At 39.6% G+C, this 24,422-nt stretch overlaps 1 protein-coding gene across 3 annotated transcripts in view; it reads right to left on the bottom strand.

The window, feature by feature from the left end:
- The window catches only part of INPP5F (inositol polyphosphate-5-phosphatase F), an 84,090-nt gene that overhangs the window by 32,227 nt on the left and 27,441 nt on the right, over nucleotides 1–24,422 (bottom strand). For all 3 annotated transcript variants that reach the window (XM_021700285.2, XM_021700284.1, XM_021700286.1), the window contains exons 3-6: nucleotides 11,964–12,100; nucleotides 2,652–2,780; nucleotides 2,260–2,427; nucleotides 2,097–2,153 (exon numbers count right to left, since the gene is read on the bottom strand). In XM_021700285.2, the coding sequence (XP_021555960.1) occupies nucleotides 2,097–2,153; nucleotides 2,260–2,427; nucleotides 2,652–2,780; nucleotides 11,964–12,100 (491 nt within the window). The remainder of the gene's footprint in view (nucleotides 1–2,096; nucleotides 2,154–2,259; nucleotides 2,428–2,651; nucleotides 2,781–11,963; nucleotides 12,101–24,422) is intronic.

Genomic DNA, 24,422 nt, shown 5'->3' with positions numbered 1-24,422 from the left:
TAAATCACTTAACTTCACCATACCTCAACATCCTGCTTTGAGAAATAGGAGAAACTATTACCTCATTTGGCTGTGTGAATGAGTAAAATGTAAAAAGGGTTTGGTTTAGCTCCTCCCTTATCATAAGCATTTAACAAATGTAGCTATTGTGATTATTCCCGTTGGCACAGGAAAAACAGAAACAAAAATACAACGTATAGGTTGATTTTTTTTTAACTCCCCATTGCATCAAGGCTTTAATAAAATACAGCCAGGGTGCCTGGGTGGCTCAGTTGGTTAAGCAACTGCCTTCGGCTCAGGTCATGATCCTGGAGTCCTGGGATCGAGTCCCGCATCGGGCTCCCTGCTCAGCGGGGAGTCTGCTTCTCCCTCTGACCCTCCCCCCTCTCATGCTCTATCTCATTCTCTCTCTCAAATAAATAAATAAAATCTTTAAAAAAAAAAAAAAACAACCAACTCTGATTACCTTATTATGAGCACAGAAGACTGACTCTATCTTCTAATTTAGGAAAAAAAAAACTTGCCTTGCCAAGCTAAAATCCACATAGTAAATGAACCAAAACAAAAAAAACCCTTTCCATAAGTATCTTATTTTACAAAGTCACCCAACATAATTAGGAGAGTGTTAATTACACTTAGACATGTCCCCTTCTGTGCCTTTCAGGCTAAGAGTACTCCAATTTCCCAGATGATTGTCTGCAGGAACAGTAAAGGGTAAGAAGTGCTCCAGGCCGTTGTTCTCTCTTTCTCTCCCATCTCCACAAGTGTATCCAGTCTTAACCTTGGCATGACCTTCAAACCCACCTCACCGTCCAGAGCCACATAAGCCAGGACCTGTCTCATGGTTTTGTTTTGTTTTGTTTTATGGAGCGTGCAGATAGGATCTTAGGAAGATGGTTAGAATTGAAAATTGTGAAGTGAAGGGTCTATTTGCATTCATTATTCTTACCACCATCCACATTATTTGTATTTTTGTTCTAGCAATCATGCAAAACCCTTGACAGGAAAAGAGAAATGCACACCGCCAAATGCCGCCTCTCCCGCAAGTCATCAGTTTTAATGGTAATTCCAAGTGTCTGACAAAAACTCTGCCAAACATATTAGAACTCAGTATGTCAGCAAAGAGCAAAAATTCCCATTATAGTCACCTTTATTTTTCTCCCCGTCACTGAATTCAGTGGTCATAGTTTGATCAGCCTCATAAAAAGGCGAGCACATTTTCAAGCCTCATTCTCAATAGAGGCATGATAGATATCTAGTGGTAGACAATGCTAAAGTCAAAATCATTTATACCAACGACCGCCAAGGGGGAGAGAAAGAAAGGAGAAAAAAAGGTTTGAGATTTTTGAAAAGTTAATGAAAAGATGTTACCCATTCAGCTATTTGCCCACTTTGTGTCCAAAACTAACTGGCACACAGCAAGCCTTCCATACATATTCGTGGACTGAGTGAATGAACTGTCCTCGGACGGTCATAACTCTTTGACATACGTGACAGAGTAAAGGAACAAAGTAATCATTACACTGGAAGGAACCTCATGCAATAATCTCACCACATTCCCTGTCTTCCCTGGTTCAAGTACTAGAATGTCCTTCGAGATTCCCAGATGAGACAGGAAAGTTAAATGACTGGTATCATTAAAGGAAAATTGGGCTTCAACATTTCGAATGAGTACAAACAAAACCTGTCTTTCACAGGAACTCTATGGACATTAGTTCTGCAGCCTGAAATTACTTCTATCCTATGGGAACCTGCTAAAAAGCTAGGCCTGTGGCTAGGCAGTGGAGTTGTGAATTGCCTTAAATAATGCCTTGGCTTTCCTAACTAAACGATTCCCATTCTAGAGGGGAAAACATTTTAGTGAGATTTTCGAATTAAAAAAACAAAAAACAAAAAACAAACCAAAAAAACCGCTTTTTAAAGTAGGCTGCACACCCAATGTGGGGCTCGAACTCCCAACCCTGAGATCTAGAGTCACATGCTCTACCAACTGAGGCACCCCATTTTAGTGAGATTTTTAATTCATTTTAATACAATTTTAAAATATTTGCTTAACAACTATAACTCCTGAGGATATTTTAGAAACAATTACTCACACCAATCTCAGTAAGATCTTGTATCATATATTTATTCCAAAAAAATCGATCATCAACCTGGAAAAGGCACAGAATGAACAGTTCAGAAACATGTTGTCTGAGTTTTCCTATAGAAGCCAAATGGGTCCATAAATCGTTCTGCTCTGAGCTATGAGAGAAGTACCTTCTGCCAGAGGGGACGGGTGTCCTTCTCCCCAGCGCTTTGCCTCTGCACCGAATTGGTCAGGTCATAGGTCAAACTATAGTAAAAGGACTCTGAGTCCATGAACATCTTCAGCAACTCCTCAAGTAATCTCCTCTCCAACTTCTCCTTTTCTTTACTTTCCTTAACCTATAAGAAATTAATCTACTATTACTGCAGGAATTCAATGTACAGCATCACGTGGATAATACCCAACTTCCTAGAACAGAAGTGAAAATAATCCCAAGGACCACGCACAGATAGTGCTTTCACAGGATGAGCAGTTTGAAAACAAGTTTACTGGGAAGAAAATTACCCTTCAATTTAAAACTAATCCAAGATGAATTCCAAGCACATATCAATTAAACTCTTACTTTCTTTTTATTAGGAGCAGACACATTGGATTTAATATGGGTAAAGGTCTTCAGCAGAAACTTTGAGTCATCGGGAGATGGTACAATCTTCTCTGGCTTGTTAATTCCAAAATGATGCTTCTTACAGAGCTAAATAATTAGGAAGAGAAAGAAAATTCATTGTTACTAATATCGGCTTGTTAGATGTTCAGGTATGCGTGCAGAAGGGGCTGCTACTGTTCATGCACTGTGGTCAAAAGAAAACCTCAAGTCTTATTAGTAAAATGACCAAGGAGACAGCTGATCACAGAAAGCACAGCTATGGTTTCAAGGATTAGAAAGCTACTGCAGAGGATAAGCAAAGAACACAGGACAGGATACCCTTAGGATTTAGGGGCGGGAAATTCAGGTTAGGGTCATAATTACAGTAAGTTCTTATCCAATACAACTGAAGAATAAAATCTCTGGTTAGGGTTTATTAATGCTCTGAAAATCGGCATCTAAGATTAAAAATATTGCAAAATACACATTTGCTATGCTCCAGGGGCATGGTTTTACAGCTATCTGTGCTAAACATTCATTCATGCTAGTTAACTGAGTGTTTTGGTTGTGACGATGTCAAGAGTCTGCTCTACTGGGAATCTTAAAAGCTGGACATTTCAACCACTCTTTCTCCTCCCATCCTCACACACACTAATGGAATCAGCATGAAAACATACTTTGGGACCACAGATTAGTTAAATTTGAAGAAGCAGTAAGTAGAGGCTGCAGGAAATGTGCAGTCCAACTGACAAGGATGAGGAAGAGGATGGGAATGTGTTAAGAGAAGGGCACAGAGGTTCTAAAGAAGGCTACCTGGTTAAAGTCAAGGGTTTTACATATAATTTCATGCGGCTCAACACACAAAGCAAATATTCTGAAAGGTACACAAAGATTCTATTAACCATATCCAGACTAATTCCATTTTTTCAACACACTGGTTGTATAACTACACTAAGCGGTAGACTCTCATTAAGAACAGTTACTAAATGCCTATTATAATTGGTGTCTTACTTACTAAATCATTATTACTAGATGGTAAACAGGATAAAAAATCTTAATGAGAAGAACAAAAGCTAGTTCAAACTTTGATTATAAATTGAATAAAAAGGGGAAAGGCATTCCTGTTCTATCAAATTTGGAAGTGGACAATTCTGTCAATTATCCCTCAATAAAGCTGGGGGGAAACTGGAAGTAGAGACTGATAATTGGACTGTATTCAGACAGAATGGAATCTTACAGATCTTACAGCCTTTTCAAAATTATGGCCACCAAAACCTCTATTCACATGGGCTTTGCAACCTGATTACAACTTTATGCCATTCCTGCTCTACCAGTGAACACAAGGGGACTAAAGATGAAGTCACGCACAGTCGTGCTGCCAAAACTGAGCTAATGATTTCCCCAAAAGTAAGCAAAACTAACAACATCTCAAGCTGATAGGGAAGGCGAGAACTAAGCAAACGAACACTGCTCTAGCAGCTCTCTCCTCCCCGCCTTGCATGGGGCACCTCCCATCAGCAGAGAAACACAGTGATCTATCTTCACTTGACGCCTCTTCCTCTGCCAGCTAGTGTCCTATTCCTTCGTACGCCTCACTGCCCCCAACCCCTTACTACTGCTATCTTCACTGGGACCAATGGCCTCCCCTTTGCTAAGCCCAATGGTGGCCTCTTGGTCCTTATCTTAACCTCTCAGTAGCATCTGACACAGTTCGTTACTCCCTCATCCTGATACACCGTGCACTTGGCTTTCCCTGGTCTCCCTTATCTCTTTTACTGGTTCCTTTCCAACCATTTGAGTTCTTAATGTCTTGGCCACCATGAGGTTCAGGTCTTGACCCTCTTCTCTAACTACATTCACTTCCTCAGTGATTTCACCCAATCTCATGGATTCAGGTATCTTCTATATGCTAACTTCTCCTTCCCAAATGGATATTTCCAACCCAGCTCTCTCCCAAAATTCTAGATTCACAAATCCCAACATTTCTATTTGAATTTCCACCAGGCATCTCAAATTCAACACGTCCAAAACCAGACGCTCATGTTCCCTCCACAGCCTTCACCTCCTACCACTTTCCTCCCCTTGCTTACTCCACTGCGTCCACACTGGCCTCCTTGCTGCTCCTCAACACATCAACAACGCTTCCACCTCGGGGACTTGGTCCCAGCCGTCCTCTCTGCCCACACACCCTCTCCCCAGACCTCCTACCACAATCTCCACCCTGGGCACTCCCCCCACCACCCTTACTCTGCCCAACTTTTATTTCCCATCACATATATTACTTCCCAACATACTACATAATTATTATGCTGATGTTTATTGTCTGTCCTCCCCCCATTATAATGGAAGCTCTATAAGGGCAGACATGTTTGTTTTGTTGATTCCTGTATCTCTAGTGCCTTAGTAGTACCTGGAATAGGAGGTCTCAAGAAATATTTGTTAAATGAATTAATAATCTCTGATGCTAAAATACAAATGGTAACCTCCAGATTCATATGCAAGGCATGCATATAAGTAGTCCTGAGAAAAAGTCACTCCCCATCTTCCATGAATATATCCTACACCCCCATCTTCATTGGGGCAGAATCACTGGGGAAGTAGAGAAGCAGGTTTGTTTTTTTTTTTTTTAAGATTTTATTTATTTATTTGAGAGAGAGATAGTGAGAGAGTGCGAGCAGGGGGGAAAGGGAGAAGCAGGCTCCCTGCTGAGCAGGGGCTGATGATGAGCTGACCCTGGGATCATGACCTGAATCGAAGGCAGACACTTAACCAACTGAGCCACCCAGGTGCCCCAAGAAGCAGTTTTAAAAAGAGGCTCTCCCATTAGTCCCCTGCCCCTGCTTGCAACACTGAGCAACTGTTGGTTGGCAATTTTTATATAGAATGTTAGTAATTATCTATTCATATTAATAACACTCTTAAAGAAATTGAAAACATGCCCAAACCTAGTTATAGACTGTTGCAATTTTAATTTCTTTAACAGGATATTATGCATTTGTCAGACATAGTTATTCCTTAAGAGTATTCAAGCCAGCAAAATTTCCCCCAGGAATGTTTCAAAGCCGATGCTCAAGACCTAGCTATTCTAAATTAACCTTGTAGCAGCATATCCACATCCTGTCTGCACCCAGGCATTCCTCACTCTCAGAAGGAGGGGAGTCCCTTTTTCTCTGCAAGGCTAGTTTCCTGCTGTGTCCCCTCTAGGACCAGGGCCTTCCCTTCATTCATTCCTCTCTCCTCTGTTCCTACCATCTTTTAACACTGTTCGAGTTTACGAGAACATGTATTTTTTTAATCCATTCCTCAACCCTAGAATCTCCTATGAGTTAGCAGGGTACAAATGGTGTCACAGTCACTTGTGAGAACATGGTCTGGTTGGGGTAGGTCAAAGAGTGAAAGCCCAATGGGACCACTCAGGCAGAGTAAAACAAGGACCTCCTCAACTCCAAAGACGATAAACCTTATCTCTAAGAACAGGACACTAACCAATCACTCCTGTGGTCTCTTCCTCTGGTCCCCACAACTCTGGGCTCTTCCCCCACCTCTGACTGCTCCTTCTCAGTCTTCTTTGTTGGCCTCTCTTTCTGTCTCTAAAAACAGTGGTTTCCCCAATGTTCTGCCCTTAGCTCTCTTCCCCTTCTTCATGCAGTCTAGAAAACACTGTCCTCTCTCCTCATTTTAACAACTACCGGTATGTTTTAACTACACATTTTTAATGCCACTCTTTTGCTCTGAGTTCATGATATAAAAATAAAACATCTCCCAGCTACTTACACCCTAGTCCCTCAAATTCAGCTTTCCCAAAACTGATCAACATTTGTTTCCCAAATCTTGTTTTTCCTCTGGTTGCCCAATCTCACTGACGACACTATCTACTGGATCCCTTAAGCAAGAAACCAAGTGGTCATTTTCCATTATTCTCCCCTAGTATCTCTCCAACCCCAACTACCTCATGCTGATTGCTGGTGTGTTCATTCATATCCTTATCTTTTGCCCAGATCAGTATTTCTCAAGGCAGGTGCTACTAGCTTAACAGACAGGAGAATTCTTTATGCATGATTATCCCACATAGAGCAGACAACCTAACAAGCTTCCTCTCGTGAGCTGGGGAGTCACACTCCAGCACCAGACTTCCAGCACTGAGCATGGTTCCAGGCCCGCATCTCCCCTGTAGCCCTTTTAAGTTCCCTTTACTGTGCAAGGGCCAAACTTCCTGCTCCCACGCCCTGATTCTAGACCCAGAACCCAGGAAGCCTAGGGTGTCAGTTCAATCTACTGCCCATGTATGGTCCATGAAGATACTACTTATCTTTAGGCCTGGCAATGTTTTTTTCTTTTTTTCCTTTTTCTTTCTTTAAACAAACAAACAAAAACAAAACAAAACAAACAAACAAAAAAAAACTATCCCCCTCCTGGGCTTGGAACACAGCCCAATACCAATATCCCTTAACTTCCTTATCTACAACCCCCAAATCTAAAAATCTCTGAAACCTGCAAGTTCATTTTTTAAGTTTGTTACAAATTCATTTAATGGCCAACTTTGTTCCGAACAGATATGAGGCTATTGATAGTCATCCTTTATATCCCTTAGTATGAATAGTCTTATGATTCTTCAGGAAATATTAATGTGTTGTATTATGGGGTAATGCCCAGACTCACTGAGTATATATGGAATACAAGGAACAGCCTTTTGAAAACCCCCAAAATCCTGAATTCTAAGATAAATATGGCCTCTAATTTTTCAGATAAGGACTGTGATCTGTATAGCAGAGTCCAAACTCACAGTACCATCTTAATCTGGAAGTCTATTTCTGTGACTTAAAACCAATTTTTCTAAATAGAGATTTAAATTTACTTTAAACAATTCAATAAATATTTTAGAATCTTCCACGTAGTTACCTTTAGAAAAGTATAGACCACTATCATTTTTTAAAGGGTTACATTTTTTTTAAAGCAGGTTACCATTTTTTTTTAAGTTTTTATTATAATTACCCAGTGTTTGTCACAAGTACACTCCTTAATCCTAAAAGGGTTAAATTTAGTCCTACTAAAAAACAAGGATAGAGAAAATAACTTCTTGGGATCACATCCAGTCCAAAGATGCTTTGTTTAGACAGAGCTCTTGGGATTACAACATACAGCATTGATAGTGGGATCACCTTCCCTTTTCCAGAGGCCCAGCCAGTTCTGTGCAGCATGTGCTTAGGCCCTTATCACAACTTTGATACACACGATCTCAAAAAGAAAACCACCACAAGTACCATGATGCTCCCCTAGTTTTTCTATTACTCTAGCAACTTACGTTTCACAACTAAGATTAAGGGATGTTGCTGCTGCTGTTTAAGGAAAGGGAAATAAATGATTTTACTTTAAAAGTTAGTATCTATGCATCTGGAGCTAAAATTTTATACAGATGTCTAAAGGGAAACCAAATATGGAAAATGATGCAGTTATCTATTAAGGCAATGAGATATAGCAAATAAAATATGCAGACATGGGACAGAGCCTATAAAACTTTAAAAGATGTTTTCTCAAAAGAAAGAACATCTATGTTCTCATCTCTTTGAACCCCATGGATTCTTCATACCCTTGTATAGATCATTTTTTAAAATGGCACACTGCTTTGAAAAACAGTCTGGCAGTTCCTCAAAAGGTTAAACATAGAGTTACCATATGACCCAGCAATTCCTTTCCTAAGGTGGACGCCCTAGAGGGGGATGAAAACAAGTGTTCACCAAAAACTTGTGCACAAATGTTCACGGAATTATTCATCACAGCCAAAAAGTGAAAACAATCAAATATCCATCAAATGATGAATGGATAGATAAAATGCAATGGATCCACACAATGCGATGAAACGGTAAATTAAGTACACTATATACGAATTAGCCAGCATGCACCTTGAAAACACTGTGCTAAATAAAACGAAGCCAGTCACAAAAGGCCACATATTATAGGATTCCACTTATAAGAAATGTTCAGAAGAGGCAAATTTAGAGAGAAAGTAGATCAGAGCTTGCCTAGGACTGAAGGAGCTGGGGTTTGGAGAGAAAGGAGGAGTGACTGCCAATGAGCATAGGGTTTCTTCATGGAGAAGAAACTACGTGCATATGTTTTAAACCAATCGCAGTGAGGGTCACAAAACTGAATATACTGAAAGCCACTGAATTATATGCTGCAAATGGGTGAACTGTATGGCATGTGATTTTTTTTTTTTTAATTGGCAAACAAGCCTTATACTTGAGGTAAAAAGGCAACGAAGGCAGAAAACTAGAAAATCTATTAATTCCAGCCTCTGGAATAAGATTGCTTCTGCTCCCAATTACAGAAGACAGACTAGGCCCTAGCAAATCTGAGGACAGTGACCACACTAAAGAGCCCGAGGGCCCTGCTGGGCAAGGGTGAGAACACTGAAAGCGATACACAGGCAGCCAAATTAGAAAGATGTAGAAAGAAATAGAAGACTTGGTTTTGTTTAAAAAAAATCTTTTCATGTGCATAAGATATGTATGTTTATGAAAAAATAACAGGGGCTAAGTAGGAAAAATATGTAAAATGCAAAAAATGAAAACTATTCTGAAAATTTGAAAGTAACATTGTTCCTTCAAAGAGCAAATGGAAACCGTTAAAACTCACTAGGATATGGAGAACGATTATTTCTAAGTTGTGGGTTTTTTCCCTTCTCATTTACAATTTACTACACCAAAAAAAAAAAAAAAAAAAAAAAAAATTATCAAGCTTCTAAAACCTCTTCTTAAATGGATTTATATGGAAATTGAAATAAAGATCCCAAAGATTTAAATTAACATGTCAGAAAATAAGCAAGCAATTCATGATTTCAACATAGATGTTCTTTGCCCTTCCTCCCATTGTTCACTGTTGGACAGCGCTTCTACCATAAAACAGGATTAAAAGAAGGGGAAAAGGCTTAAGTGCAAATTTCTAAAATGATAATCTTTTGAGAGAAAGGTGTGCCAAACTATTCACTAAAATAGGATCTGGAAATATTTTCTCTAGGTCATGTTATTCCCCAATCAACAAGGATCATTGCGTATCTTCAACTCTTAACATGAACCACACCCTCAATGCCCCATGATAAGCCCTATAGCTTATACGGTCCAACAGTGCCGTAAAAATACTCAATTATCTCATGTGGGGGGAAATCTCGTTTTCATTTAAAGATAATCTGTTTTACTTGAGAGTATCAAGACAGAAAAATGTTGGGATGCCTGGGTGGTTCAGTTGGTTGAGCATCAGCCTTCAACTCAGGTCCTGATCCCAGGGTCCTGGGATGGAGCCCTGCATTGGGCTCCTTGCTAGGCAAAGGAGCCTGCTTTTCCCTCTGCCTGCCGCTCCCCCTGCTTGTGCTCTCTCGCTCTCTCTGACAAATAAATAAATAAATATTTTTTTTAAAAAAATGTGAAAAATGAAAACCTTCAATTTTTCATAATATTCACATTTTTGTGCTTAAACATTCCATGTAAATGTCATTTTCTAACCACTCCCCCACCCCCGCAGCTTTATCCAACAGTCAGCTACTAATCTCAAAAATGTTAGCGATCAGTGGGCAAAAGGGCATCAGAAAACCTCCCTGAAAAATACAACACAGGTCCCAAGCTTCTCTGGACGAGGAGTGACAGTACAGTTCCCCAGGGCTGGGAGTGTGAATGTGCAAACTGATGACTGACAGGTGGATAAAGTGCTAGACAAGCTGGTCGCCTGCTCTAAATCTAACTACCAGGGTCCCCAGGCTTGATGCTCAGACCAGAATGCCAGCCCAAGGGGTGCTCCCCCTCAAGGTAAAGATTGGTGACAGAAAGCCATGCTGATCTTTCAATTTGTCAGCAAAGCCATCCAAAGACACTGATGACAAATTTATTGGCTTAGTAAACTGACAAAATTTTTGCTAGTCTGGCTGCTCTTCCCTACAATAAAATGCAAACAAAAACTACAAAGACCTGCTTTTAATAGGCCCAACTGCTACCTAAGTTATTTGTCCTGAATTAGCAATAATGGATAATGTTCTAGCTCCAATACCAATAAAGGAGAATATGAAGTACTCTAATCTTTTTTTGATTCCTGTAATAAAGAGAATATCAGGATCCTCTTAAATTCGTGTTTTTTGGTTTTTTTTTTTAAGATTTTATTTATTTAGGGCACCTGGGTGGCTCAGTCGGTTAAGCGTCTGCCTTCGGCTCAGGTCATGATCCCAGGGTCCTGGGATCGAGGCCCGCATCGGGCTCCCTGCTCCGCAGGAAGCCTGCTTCTCCCTCTTCCTCTGCCCGTTGCTCTGCCTACTTGTGCTCTCTGTCAAATAAATAAAATCTTAAAAAAAAGATTTTATTTGAGAAAGAGAGAGCATGTGCGCATGCGTGCACACAAGAGGGTAAGGGGCAGAGGTAGAGGGAGACTGAGCAGGGATGCTAGATGCCAATATCCGCACCAATAGCAAACATGCTAAAATGCTTTCCTGGGTTACTTCTACCAGGTGGCAGTACAGTGTGGTAAAAAAAATACTAGCCCTTGGAAATCTCATTATTTTAGCCTTAAGCCTCTCTATTGTAGGCTTGGTTCCCTCCTGAAAAAGTAAAAGATTGGGCGCCTGGGTGGCTCAGTTGGTTAAGCGACTGCCTTCGGCTCAGATCATGATCCTGGAGTCCCGGGATCGAGTCCCGCATCGGGCTCCCTGCTCGGCGGGGAGTCTGCTTCTCCCTCCGACCCTCCCCCCTCTCATGTGCTCTCTCTCAAATAAATAAATAAAATCTTTTTAAAAAAAAATTAAAAGATTGCACTAGATCGGTGGTTTCTTTCTTTAAAACAACAACAAACAAAAACTTTTTAAAAATTACAAAAGAAATATATGCTTGAAAAGTTTCAAGAACTAGAGATAAAAAAAGGATACAGAGTAAGTTAAATCTCACCTTCTTGACTACCCCTTCTCTCCCCCAAATCAGGAGTTTTCACATTGCACTATGCAGAGTCCTAGGGCTCCCCGGAAGCAGAAAGTGGCAGTAGAGGCCACGCGGGCAGGGACTCAAGGATCCCCTCCCCTGCATCACCACCACCTCAACCAAAGCAGCCCTACTTTTATGCATCTGATATACTGGATGTCACAGATTTTGAAACAAAGTTTCCACTCCTACAGTGAAGTTTGAAAACCACAGGATTAAATTACTTTAAAAATATTATCCAGCTCTAAAATTATGATTTTGGCCTATTAGACCAAATCCTCATATTTGTTATTATATTTATACCAAGTTTCCATAAAATTTCCTGAGACTTCCACCTTACCTCTAGCTCAAGATCCTGAGGTTCCATCTCAGAAAGTGATAGCACAGCAATTTTGGTAATTTTACAGACCTCATGGTCTCCTGGAAGTTTGCCCACCAATGCTTTCTGCCGAATTAAAATAAGCCACCATGGAAGATCTGAAAGAGAAAAGTCACACTAATGTCTGGAATCTATAAAGGGCTACTAACCTGGCAAGCTGGAGGTGAATAATCTAACAACAAAATATACATTAGATATAACCCTTTAAAGTAAAGCACATGACAAAGATATATAAATGGCCCTCAACATGTGAAAAGATGTTCAATCTCACTTAGAGAGATGTGAATTAAAATGCAGCGATACCATTTTCATCCATCAGATTGGGGAAAATATGGAGGTAGGACAGCACATTCCCTAACAAGGCTGTGGGGACACAGGCAATGTCATACAGTGCTGGTGGGAATAAAAACAGATACAACTTTTCTGGAGGGAAATTTAGTGATACCTAATAATAAAACATATGCACTTACTTTTAACCTACTAATCTCACTCTTGTGCGTTTACCCTGAAGATACACAACCAACCTAAAATATATACACTCAGGTCTATTCATTGCAGCAGTTTGTAACTACAAAATACTGGAAACAACTCGATTGTTCAGACATAGGAGAATGGCTGAATAAACTAGGACACATCCACTCAGTGGAGTACTACGCAGGTACAAAAAAGAATTAGACATGGTCTAGGAACGGACAAGGAATGATTCCTGGATATATTACATGGATAAACTGGATATATTTATAAAACAAGGAGACAATAAAATCATATAAGAATTTATATTATCAAATCAAAGCACAAAAGAATATCTAGAGTGTGCCACCCTTTATGTAAGAAAGAAGATCTGAGGGGTGCCTAGGTAGTTCAGTCATTTAAGCGCTGGACTCTTGGTTGTGGCTCAGGTCATGATCTCAGGGTTGTGAGACTGATCCTGGGGTGGGGGTGAGGGTTCTGTGCTCAGCCGGGAGTCTGCTTGGGATTCTCTCTCCCTCTGCCTCTGCCCCTACCCCCACACATGGACTCATTCTCTCTCTCTCTAAAATAAATAAATCTTAAAAAAAAAAAAAGAAGATATGAGAAAATATGCATACATCTGCAAATTCACGCAAAAAGTAAGAGCAATAAATTAGAAATTAATGAGACTGGTTACCTACAGAGGGTGGGCAGAAACAGGATAGAAGAAGGGGGATCTGGGGAAATGACAGTTCTCTGAGTATGTCCTTTTGTATAGTTCTGACTCAGAACCATGGGGATGTTTCACATCTCCTCAAAAATAAATAGTTCCTTTCGACCAGAATGCGTTTGTGGGGGTGGGGAGGGGATGACTCAAAACAAAATGCAAATAGCAACTCAACTCTGCTTCAAATGGACAATGTAACCACACTGTTAGAAAAAACTCACCTAAATAACTCTGGAAAACACTTTTTAAGGATAAAGACAAAGAGAACTCTATATAATATTGTACTCTGGTTAGTGATTTTTGTTGGAAGGATAGGAGTTAGCAATTCCAAAACCACTTTATGTGTATATACTAGCACTGAGCAAATAATATACGGAGGACAATGGGGGGGGGGGGCCAAAGAAATCTTTAATAAATACAAGAAAGAAGGAAAGAAAACACCCAGAGGCCCAACAATTATCTTTCCAATCCACATTTTTACTTTTCACAAAAGATTTTTAATTAAATGAGAAATGGTCTATGAAAGACAGCATGCAAATGCAATTTTTCAGTTTATGAAGTTACACCCTTAAGAAATACTACCTAATTAGCACGAAAAATAAAAAATAATTGAAAGAGTGTTTCAGTAATTTCTTGTGGAAAACCAACATGATAGATATATAGTCACCATGTAAAAAACATTCTTAAAAGAGATATATAGTATTTCAATTTCCCCCAAATATCAATTAACTCTCATTTTAGGGATCGTGCTTTGAAGATGTGCTTTAGACATTTCATAAATGCAAGAGTTTGGAAGAGTTTCATAATTCTTTATAAAGTAGGGTGGAAATTTACTCCAAAGCTTCAAGGTTTTTACAGGCCATTTCATTGTTCATTATCATTAAACATTAACCAAGGACCTACCATGGGCTAGGGAGTATTTCAGGCATTGGATCAAGATCAGTTATCAAGCACCTATCATATAATAAATCGAACACATAATAAAGCACGTAACATGATACTTGTTCTTCAGAAGAGTAGGAGCTAGCAACAAACAATATACTGTTAAATGTCAATACATTTTTTTAAAAGGTTTTTATTTATTTTTTGACAGAGAGAGACAGCGAGAGAGGGAACACCAGCAGGGGGAGTGGGAGAGTGAGAAGCAGGCTTCCCGCTGAACAGGGAGCCCGATGTGGGGCTCAATCCCAAGACCCTGGGATCATGACCTGAGCTGAAGGCAGACGCTTAATGACTGAGTCACCCAGGCGCCCCAAATGTCAATACATTTTGTTGAATGAAACAAAACCCTTACCATAGGTTTCCTAACCTCACAGTAATAATTTCTATTTTACACTGAACAAGTTAGAGTGTTGGCAGCTAACCAGACAAGCCAACACAATGAAGACCTTTTCTTACTTTATGCATTCTTGCTGGAGTTGATTTTGGATACATTTCATATTAACATTGCAAATTATGGTTTTAATAAATCACAACAATGAAAAACACAATGCATAATCAAATGCAATAAATAGCTTTCCAATAAACCATCTAATGGCACAGTGCCAAAATATAAAAATATTAACCTTCGAACAGACGTTAATACATACATAAACTCACTTGGGAAACCAAAAGGCATCATTTTTTTCACAAAACCACTGATACTGCCAATACTGAAATACAACTTACAAATTCAAATGCACTTTAAAATGAAATATGCATATTTTTAGAGTTTAGTTAAGCTACTTCAACAGAAAAAAACGTGAAAAATTGAGATGCTTTTTATTTTATTTTATTTTTTTTAAAGATTTTATTTATTTATTTGAGAGAGAGCACATGAGAGGGGGGAAGGGTCAGAGGGAGAAGCAGACTCCCCGCCGAGCAGGGAGCCCAATGCGGGACTCGATCCCGGGACTCCAGGATCATGACCTGAGCCTAAGGCAGTCGCTTAACCAACTGAGCCACCCAGGCGCCCCTGAGATGCTTTTTAAAAATATATATATTATAGGCTGAAGTTCAATAGATCTGGGAAGTTAGGATGAAGTTAAATCTGAGAAAATATAATGGACGTGATCAAACAACAGAAAAAGAATCTGTAAATAGCAGTGTTCCCTTTTCAAGGAGGCTTTAATGTTCTGGACTTTGAGGTCAGAATTCAGACTTGAATTTTAGCTCACCACTTATTTATTTTTTTTAAAGATCTTATTTGACAGAGAGAGGGAGGGAGTACATGAGTAAGCATGGGGGATGGGGGGGTAGAGGCAGGAGGAGAAGGAGAAGAGAATCCCAAGCAGACTCCACACTGAATGTAGACCTGACATGGGGCTCCATCCCAGGATCCTGAGATCATGACCTGAGCTGAAACCAAGAGTCAGACCCTCAACCGACTGAGCCACCCAGGCACCCCTAACTCACCACTTTTTCACCCTGTACTTGGCAGCACAATACTTGGCTGACTTCTTGGTTTTCTCATCTGTGGAATGGGATAAAACTGCCTGCTGCAGAGAATAGCTATGAGGATTAAATAATTTTTATAATTCATGTGATTGTTACTAAGAGCGAATGTTTACCGGGTAGCAAAACATTCTATAGAGCTATGGTAAATAAAACAATGGGGTACTGGTACAGGAACGGTCAAATGAATACCAGAGTAGAACAGAGCAGACAGAAACAGACCCATATAATATGGGCACCTAGTACATGATGATAAAGAGTGTATGTCATGAAAGTGTTGGAATACATACTGAAGCATTTGTGGATAAACAGGTTATCTGGAGTCCGCTCTGAAATAATTTAGCAGCTGAGAATGTGGGGACCACAGATTAAAAAAAAAATGTCTTTTTTTTTTTTATAGTTGACTTCCAACCAGATCTATGAACTGCATTGGTTCTCTTAAGTCTTTTAATTGCTCTCTTAAGTGTTTTAATCTCCTGTCTGTTCTCAGTCTCACACATTGATCAAAAAGAAAACATGAAAAGTAAAGTAAGGGAATAGATATCAACTAGTTATAACCAAAGTAAGTTGGGATGATGAAAATGTTTTGGAATTAGTGCTGATGGTTGTACAACCTTGAGAATATATTGTACATTTTTTTTTAAAAAGATTTTATTTATTTATTTGACATATAGAGACATAGCTAGAGAGGAAACACAAGCAGGGGGAGTGGGAGAGGGAGAAGCAGGCTTCCCGCAGAGCAGGGAGCCCGATGTGGGACTCGATCCCAGGACCCTGGGATAATGACCTGAGCCGAAGGCAGACGCTTAACCATCTGAGCCACCCAGGTGCCCTGAAAGTCACCCTTTTTTTTTTTTTTTAAGATTTTATTTATTTATTTGAGAGAGAGAGAATGAGAGACAGAGAGCATGAGAGGGAGGAGGGTCAGAGGGAGAAGCAGACTCCCTGCCGAGCAGGGAGCCTGATGCGGGACTCGATCCTGGGACTCCAGGATCATGACCTAAGCCGAAGGCAGTCGCTTAACCAACTGAGCCACCCAGGTGCCCCAAAAGTCACCCTTTTAAAAGTGTACAATATAGGGGCACCTGGGTGGCTCAGTCGTTAAGCGTCTGCCTTTGGCTCAGGTGATGATCTCAGGGTCCTGGGATTGAGCCCCGCATCGGGCTCCCTGCTCTGCGGGAAGCCTGCTTCTCCCTCTCCCACTCCCCCTGCTTGTGTTCCCTCTCTAGCTATGTCTCTATATGTCAAATAAATAAATAAAATCTTTTTTAAAAAAATGTACAATATATTCTCAAGGTTGTACAACCATCAGCACTAATTCCAAAACATTTTCATCATCCCAACTTACTTTGGTTATAACTAGTTAACCATCTGAGCCACCCAGGCGTCCCCTAAAAGGGTGACTTTATTATGGCATGTAGATTACATATAAATTTTTTTTAAAGCTCCTTCTTAAAAAAAAAAAAAAAAGCAAAAGAACTTGTTAGGAGTTTTAACCTAGTGAAGCAGAGAATAAGAACTAAAAAATGTATTTTCCGCCAAAGACAAAGGTAAAGCTAGGACAGCCTACTAATTCTTGAAATACATCAACACTACTCCAAACAGCTACCTCTTTTCACTAGTTTTCAAATAACTAACTGAAATTATCACAGTGGAGGGGCACCTGGGTGGCTCAGTTGGTTGAGCATCTGCCTTCAGCTCAGTTTGTGATCCAGGGGTCCTGAGATCAGCCCCGCATAGGGCTCACTGCTGAGCAGGGAGCCTGCTTCTCCCTCTCTCCCTCTGCCACTCCCCCTGCTTGTGCTCTGTCTCTCTGTGTCAAATAAATAAAAAAAAATCTTTAAAAAAATTATCATAATGGAAAGAAAATGAAGATTTTGAATTGGACACAGAGCTATCTCCAGGCAAAATCACTGACTCTAGAAAACAAAGCAAAACAAAAAAACCTCATGGAAAACAACAGCAATGTCTAGTCTGTAATTATTTTGCTTTAGGTGAAACAGCACATAACAACCCTAGAAGCCTGGAAAGTCTGGCGAGAATGAGCATGTTAGTAACAGGGTCAAATGACCCAAATGTATGTTTTATAATTTGAGTATTAAGACAAGAAAAATGCAGAATTATCTGGGCACTAGTGTTTGGCAGTCCCAGGATACATCAGGCATAATTCTGTAATTAAATTTTTAAAAGCACCAAGGCAGGCTATTGTATTAATTTATATCACCCACCAGGGGAAAAAAAAAACAAAAAACAAAAAACTTGGCTCAATTAAAGCTGCCACACTTGAGATGCGGATGTGTGGTGGAACCAAGAGTCAAAGGTAGCTTAGGCTAGCAAGGTCCTTTGGCATAAAGATATTCTTTCACCCTGTTAAACACATTACAATGGGAGAAAAAATCAGTTTTGTAACCCTGGCTCCTCCAGGAAGAGACAGACAAGGAATTCTGACTTCCCAGCGAGATAAGAAAACTGATTAAGAATGCATTATCTTGAAAAGCATGACCAGTAGGGCAAGCTAAAACAATAGTCCTGGAAAAGATTCAATTGCTTCCTCTATACAAGAACTGACTCACTTAAAAGGGGATAACGATTGTGGAATAAAGATTTTCATAAAAAATTCTTTTTCATCCAATTCCAGAAAAAAGTGTTTTTAGAGAGACACTCATGACCTCACCTCTAGGAAATATTCCATCTACATGTTTCTCAACATGGCTATCCATCCTACTGACATAAAGAAAAGAAAAGCATTTGATCCAACGGTGAGTTTCCAGCAATCCTTTTTATTTTTATTAATGTTAATATTATAGGGAATATATGAATACATTCTATTTGCTTAAAAATGTAAATGCTAATGGATAAAACTAAAGTTCCCTTTGACCATTATTCCCCATTCCATGGATTTTTTTTTTTTTTAAGATTTTATTTATTTATTTGACAGAGAGAGACACAGCAAGAGAGGGAACATAAGCAGTGGGAGTGGGAGAGGGAGAAGCAGGCTTCCCGCCGAGCAGGGAGCCGGATGCGGGGCTCGGTCCCAGGACCCTGGGATCATGACCTGAGCCGAAGGCAGACGCTTAACGACTGAGCCACCCAGGCACCCCGCCATGGATATTCTTTAAATCAAATCCAAACTCCACTTTGTGAGAGCAACTGGTTACCATTTTTGGCATTAGTCCTTTTAATCTTACTTGAAAGCTTAAAAAGGACTTTAAAAAAAAATGTAACTTTTTCATATGAAACATTCAAATGTACATTGATTTACTGAGAACTGTTCTTTGAGGATGAGCCACTGATGGGTATTTGATGTTGCTGTTTATTCTTTTTCTTTTTAATGCAACATAGCTTTATTTAGTATTTCCAGAGTATTTAATTCAGCTTCCTTTTGCACTTAGAGTTGATGTGCTTATTTACTATTTAATTAAATTATGTGATTACAATAATGAGTTAAAGAGATATAAACAGGTTTGGGAACAAACACAATCCACGATCCACCAGGACAGAGGGGGCTTCCTACCCCATCCCCCACCAGCCACCAGCTTTCAGCCTTCGGAGCAACCAGTGCATCCACCAACAGGCTTTGCAGAGAGGCAGTGGGGTGTGTTGGTTAATTTGGTAAATAGGTTGAGATTTAATGAAAAGAACTCCTGAAACCCTCCTATACACTGTTGGTGGGAACGTAAGCTGATGCAGCCACTCTGGAAAACAGTATGGAGGTTCCTCAAAAGTTGAAAATAGAGCTACCCTACGACCCAGCAATTGCACTACTGGGTATTTACCCCAAAGATACAAATGTAGGGATCCGAAGGGGTACATGCACCCTGATGTTTATAGCAGCAGTGTCCACAATAGCCAAACTATGGAAAGAGCCTCGATGTCCATCAACAGATGAATGGATAAAGAAGATGTGGTGTGTATGTGTATATATACACACATACACACACACTCACACATACACAATGGAATATTATGCAGCCATCAAAGAAACGAAATCTTGCCATTTGCAACAACGTGGATGGAACTAGAGGGTATTATGCTAAGCGAAATAAGTCAATCAGAGAAAGACAATTATCATATGATCTCACTAATATGAGGAATTTGAGAAACAAGACAGAGGATCATAGGGAAAGGGAGCAAAAAATGAAAAAAGACGAAACCAGAGAGGGAGACAAACCATAAGAGACTCCTAAACTCAGGAAACAAACTGAGGGTTGCTGGGGGGTGGGAGGGATGGGGTGGCTGGGTGATGGACATTGGGGAGGGTATGTGCTATGGTGAGCACTGCGAATTGTGTAAGACTGGTGAATCACAGACCTGTACCCCTGAAAGAAATAATACATTATATGCTAATTAAAAAAAAAAAAAAGAAGAGCTCCTGAAAGACATACATATTCATATGTGCCAGACAATTGAAGTGAATGAAATATTTGTCCGAAAAAGATTTTGCTTTGCTTTTCTTTTCTTCTGGTTTACATTTTCAAAAGACTGGCTCTGATTTGAACTGATTCAGTAGGATTTTTTGTTAAGACTTTATTTTTTTGAGAGAGAGAGAGGGAAAAAAAGCATTCTGTGGTATACAACCATAACTTATTTTGTAGGTTCTGTTTTCACTGCTCTTTTGGACACTCCACTTTCTCCGTATCTCTCTATAACCATTCACGTTATGACCAAAGGCAAAAATAAAGAGAGAGGGAAGTCTGCTGTTGACTCTCACGCATTTACCTCCTTTAACTCACCCCCCAACAGCAGACTATATTTCTGAGGATCAAGCACACCCTGCACCTCTCCTGGGTCCACTTCTTGGAGGAGAGGGTGGGAAATGGCCAACCAGAGAGCACCTCCTGCCCTAACACGGTCCACTGTGGACGGAGGGGCCAGCACAGAGTTTGTAACTATGGCCACATGTGAATCCAAAGACAAGTGGATACCTATACTCCAAAGCTGTTTGTAACGTAATATTTCGAATACAGATATTTAAATTCTTGAAGGGCTTCTACAGTTAATGCCTCAGGGAGGGGTCTGCATTCCCACTACATTTATTGGAGGATGGAGTCATGTTGGTAAAGAAGGAAAATGAGAATTAGAAAAGGGAATTAAGTTGGCTCGCCTTTCCTTTCTTCTGTGTCAAACTGACATCAAGAATACTTACGTGGAGGAGCGCCTGGGTGCCTCAGTTAAGTGTCTAGACTTCGGCTCAGGTCATGATCCCAAGGTCCTGGGATGGAGCCCCACATCCGGCTCCCTGCTCCCTGCTCCCCTAGTAGTCTCTTCTCCCTCTCTCTTTGCCCCTCCCCGTTCGTGCTCACTCTCTCAAATAAATAAAATCTTAAAAAAAAAAAAAATACGTGTTTCTCTGTCATTTCAAATTGACAGTCCTGAACCAATGAGTCAAATGACTCATTGCTCTTTATCTATTTTGAAGTTATGTTTAGGTTCATATAAATTTAAAATTGTTATGCCTTTCGGGCGACCTAAGCCTTTTGTAATTATTGAAATGTATATCCCTCTATGCTTCTTGCCTTAATTCTGTTTTGATATTAGTATAGCTACATCAGTTTTCAGTAGGTTAGTGTTTTCAAGATTTATTTTTTCTATCCTTTTACTTTCAAACATTCTTTATACATAGACCTAAGGTGTTTGAGAGCAGCTTGTAGATGGATTTGACTGTTCTTCCAGTATGAAAAGCTCTGTGCTTTAGTGGAGTTTTAAATCCATTCATATGTAATTATTGGTATATTTAGAAATCAATCTACTATCTTATTATTTGTCCTACCTGTTCTATATACCTTAATTGCCTTTTGGGGGATTTTAAAAATTATTATTCTATGTCCTCCTTTATTCACATTTTACAATCTTTTATTTTTCTGTTAATGGTTATATCAAGGGGATGATTACAAGAGCCCTGACTTACAAAAGCCTATGTTTTTTTTTGTTTGTTTGTTTTTACCAGTTTCAGGTCAGTGAAAGGACCTTAGAACAGCAACCCCTGTCAACTCCCTATCGTTTCTATTGTTGTGTATTTAAATTTATATTAATTTTAACTCCACATAAAGCCAAATTCCTTTAAATTTACCAACTTACACTTTCTGTGGATCTCCATCCCTTCCCCATCTCTACGCTCCAATGGAGTGTCATTTATCTTGTGCCTGAAGAACTCTCTTTAGTGTTTCTTTTTAGTGCAGATACTACTGGTAACAAATTCTCTCAGTTTCAGTTGTCTCAAAATGTCTTTATTTTCCTTAAAATTTAAAGTTACAAAATGCCAGACAGGCACTTCGACGACATCATTCTGCTTCCATTGTTTCTATCAAGGATTACTACATGCTTCTGACTTTAATGTGCACTTTTTGTCTGTTTTCAGGGTGTTCTCTTTGTCTTCAGTTTTCATCAGTTTCATTATGAGGCGCAGAAGTGTAGTTTTCTTTATACTTTTCCCCTGGTGGTTCAAAGTACTTCTTAAAGCTGTGACTTGTATTTATAATTGGTTTTGGAAAATTCTTGACTATTATCTCTTCAAATATTGCTTGTCTTTTGCTGTCAGAAACAGACTAGTTTCTCTTGATCTCATTTTTTTGAATATATGAAGTCTCTTTAAATGTTCCATAATATTATATTATATTAACATGCTATACATTATAAGAGAAACTAATAATTGGGAAATCTTTTTTTTTTTTTAAGATTTTTATTTATTTATTGAGAGAGAGAGAATGATAGAGAGAGAGCATGAGAGGGAGGAGGGTCAGAGGGAGAAGCAGACTCCCTGCTGAGCAGGGAGCCCGACCATTTTTTCCAGGCAGGTACCTGGTAGCTAAAAGTACATCATATTGGGCTTCTAATTTTCTTACCAACTAAAAAGCCAATTATTAATTTGTTAATCTTTCATACATAGCAGTTACTCAATAATTCTTGACTGGTTTGCTCTGTTGCCTACTAAAAGTTCCCCAAGTCTGGGTTTACAGAAAATTGACAGTGACTCACAAGGAGAGCATCCAGGGCAAGAGGCTCTTTATAGGCACCATTTCAAAAATACCGAATGGTGGAATCAGAAGCATATTCGGGTCAGCTTACAATGCTTAGGATGAATTTAAATCCCTCATAATGACCTTCCATAAAATGAAATAATCTCTTACACTCTATAAAAATATAAAGTCTTTTGTGTCTGTAATAGTTTTAGAAAACTAGAAAAGTCAAACTTAAAGTATCATTGGGCAAAATGAATGTGTATATAAAAGTACATTTTTTATATAACTATAGCTTATCCTCCTTAAAGTGCTAAGATGTTTTCTTATGTTTATTGAAAACTTTAATGTATTACATATTTTCCTACTTAGTAGGAAATATATATATATGTAAATATACCTACTATAAATATAAATATACCTACTAAGTATAATTACAGATAAGTTTACGAAGTATAATTGGAAACTTTTTTAGATTTAGATTTACTTATTTGAGAGCGAGAATGGGGGTGGGGAGGGGCAGAGGGAGAGGGAGAGAGAGAATCTCAAGCAGACTCCTCTCTGAGCACAGAGCCCAACACAGAGCTCAATCTCATGACCATAAGATCATGACCTGAGCCGAAACAGAGTTGGACACTCAACCGACTAAGCCACTCAGGCTCCCCATAATTGGGATTTTTATTCATGATGCAGGTCTACCATCATGAAGATAAACTACTGTTGGAGAGATGACACAAGCATGCTTCAAGGTTGGAGACTACCTAAAAGAGGGGACCCCAAACCCACAGGCAGTAACCAACTTGAGAACCAAGTCAATTCCATCAGTAATCATTTTCTGGTCTGGATGGCTGATACTGGCCCATGTCTAAGTAAATGAGAACTTACTAGATTTACCAAGATTTCTTTTCTTCAACAATTAGACCTCATAATAATTTGATTATAATTACTTCAGAATGTTCAATAAGATAAAAAGTTCAAAAAGAATATAAGGGAGGAAATATAAAAAGCAGCTTTGTAGGTGGTCCATACAGAGTGTCACTCTTACCATAACAATCCCCTTCTTTTTCCAAAGCTAAAAACTTTTAGTATCACCACCATAGGAATCACAGAGGAGAACAACTGGAGTTTAAGAACACATGGGTCTGTAACTGGAAACTGGAATGGTAGTGGAATAGCTAAGAGGCACACTGGCCCGTCTCTAAAGAATCTCTCTGCCTGAAAGTATGAATATCTGCCAATGAGAGATGTGCTCAGCGACAAGAAGCTTCCTTGTCTGACGACCCTTGGGAAAGCTCAGAGCTATGGGTCACACTCGTGGGTCTGGTTCAAGCATTGCCCCCACCAGGGAGTTGGAACCATCTGCACCATGGGGGCTGGAGCTCAGATTGGGGACAAGGGAGGTGATGGAAAATTCTGAAGTGTACAGTAATGAAGAGGCTGATGGGAGCCAAGAGCAGAGGTGAGGGCCACTCAGCACCTACGTACCTGGGGAGAGAATAAAAGGAAGAGGAAGGAAGCAGAAAAGAGCAAGAAGATGCCACTTAGTTGCCTGCTTCCCAGACCCAAAGCCATTCCTAGAACAGGTGCCCTAAACTACAAGTAAAGAATCTTTTAAGGATTAGCCAGGAACCTAGTCACCAATGAAAATTTTACCTCCAAAATAAATAATTCTGAGATCCTCATGAATAACAAAATGAATATAAAATGACTGGATTTTAATTTATTTTTTTTTTAAAGATTTTATTTATTTGACACAGAGAGAGAGACAGTGAGAGAGGAAACACAAGCAGGGGGAGTGGGAGAGGGAGAAGCAGACTCCCTGCCGAGCAGGGAGCTCAATGCGGGGCTCGATCC

This window comes from Neomonachus schauinslandi, chromosome 6 (genome assembly GCF_002201575.2).
Source record: "Neomonachus schauinslandi chromosome 6, ASM220157v2, whole genome shotgun sequence".
NCBI lineage: Eukaryota > Metazoa > Chordata > Mammalia > Carnivora > Phocidae > Neomonachus > Neomonachus schauinslandi.
Note: the sequence above shows the minus strand (reverse complement) of the source record. Positions and strands in the feature narration are given on the sequence as shown.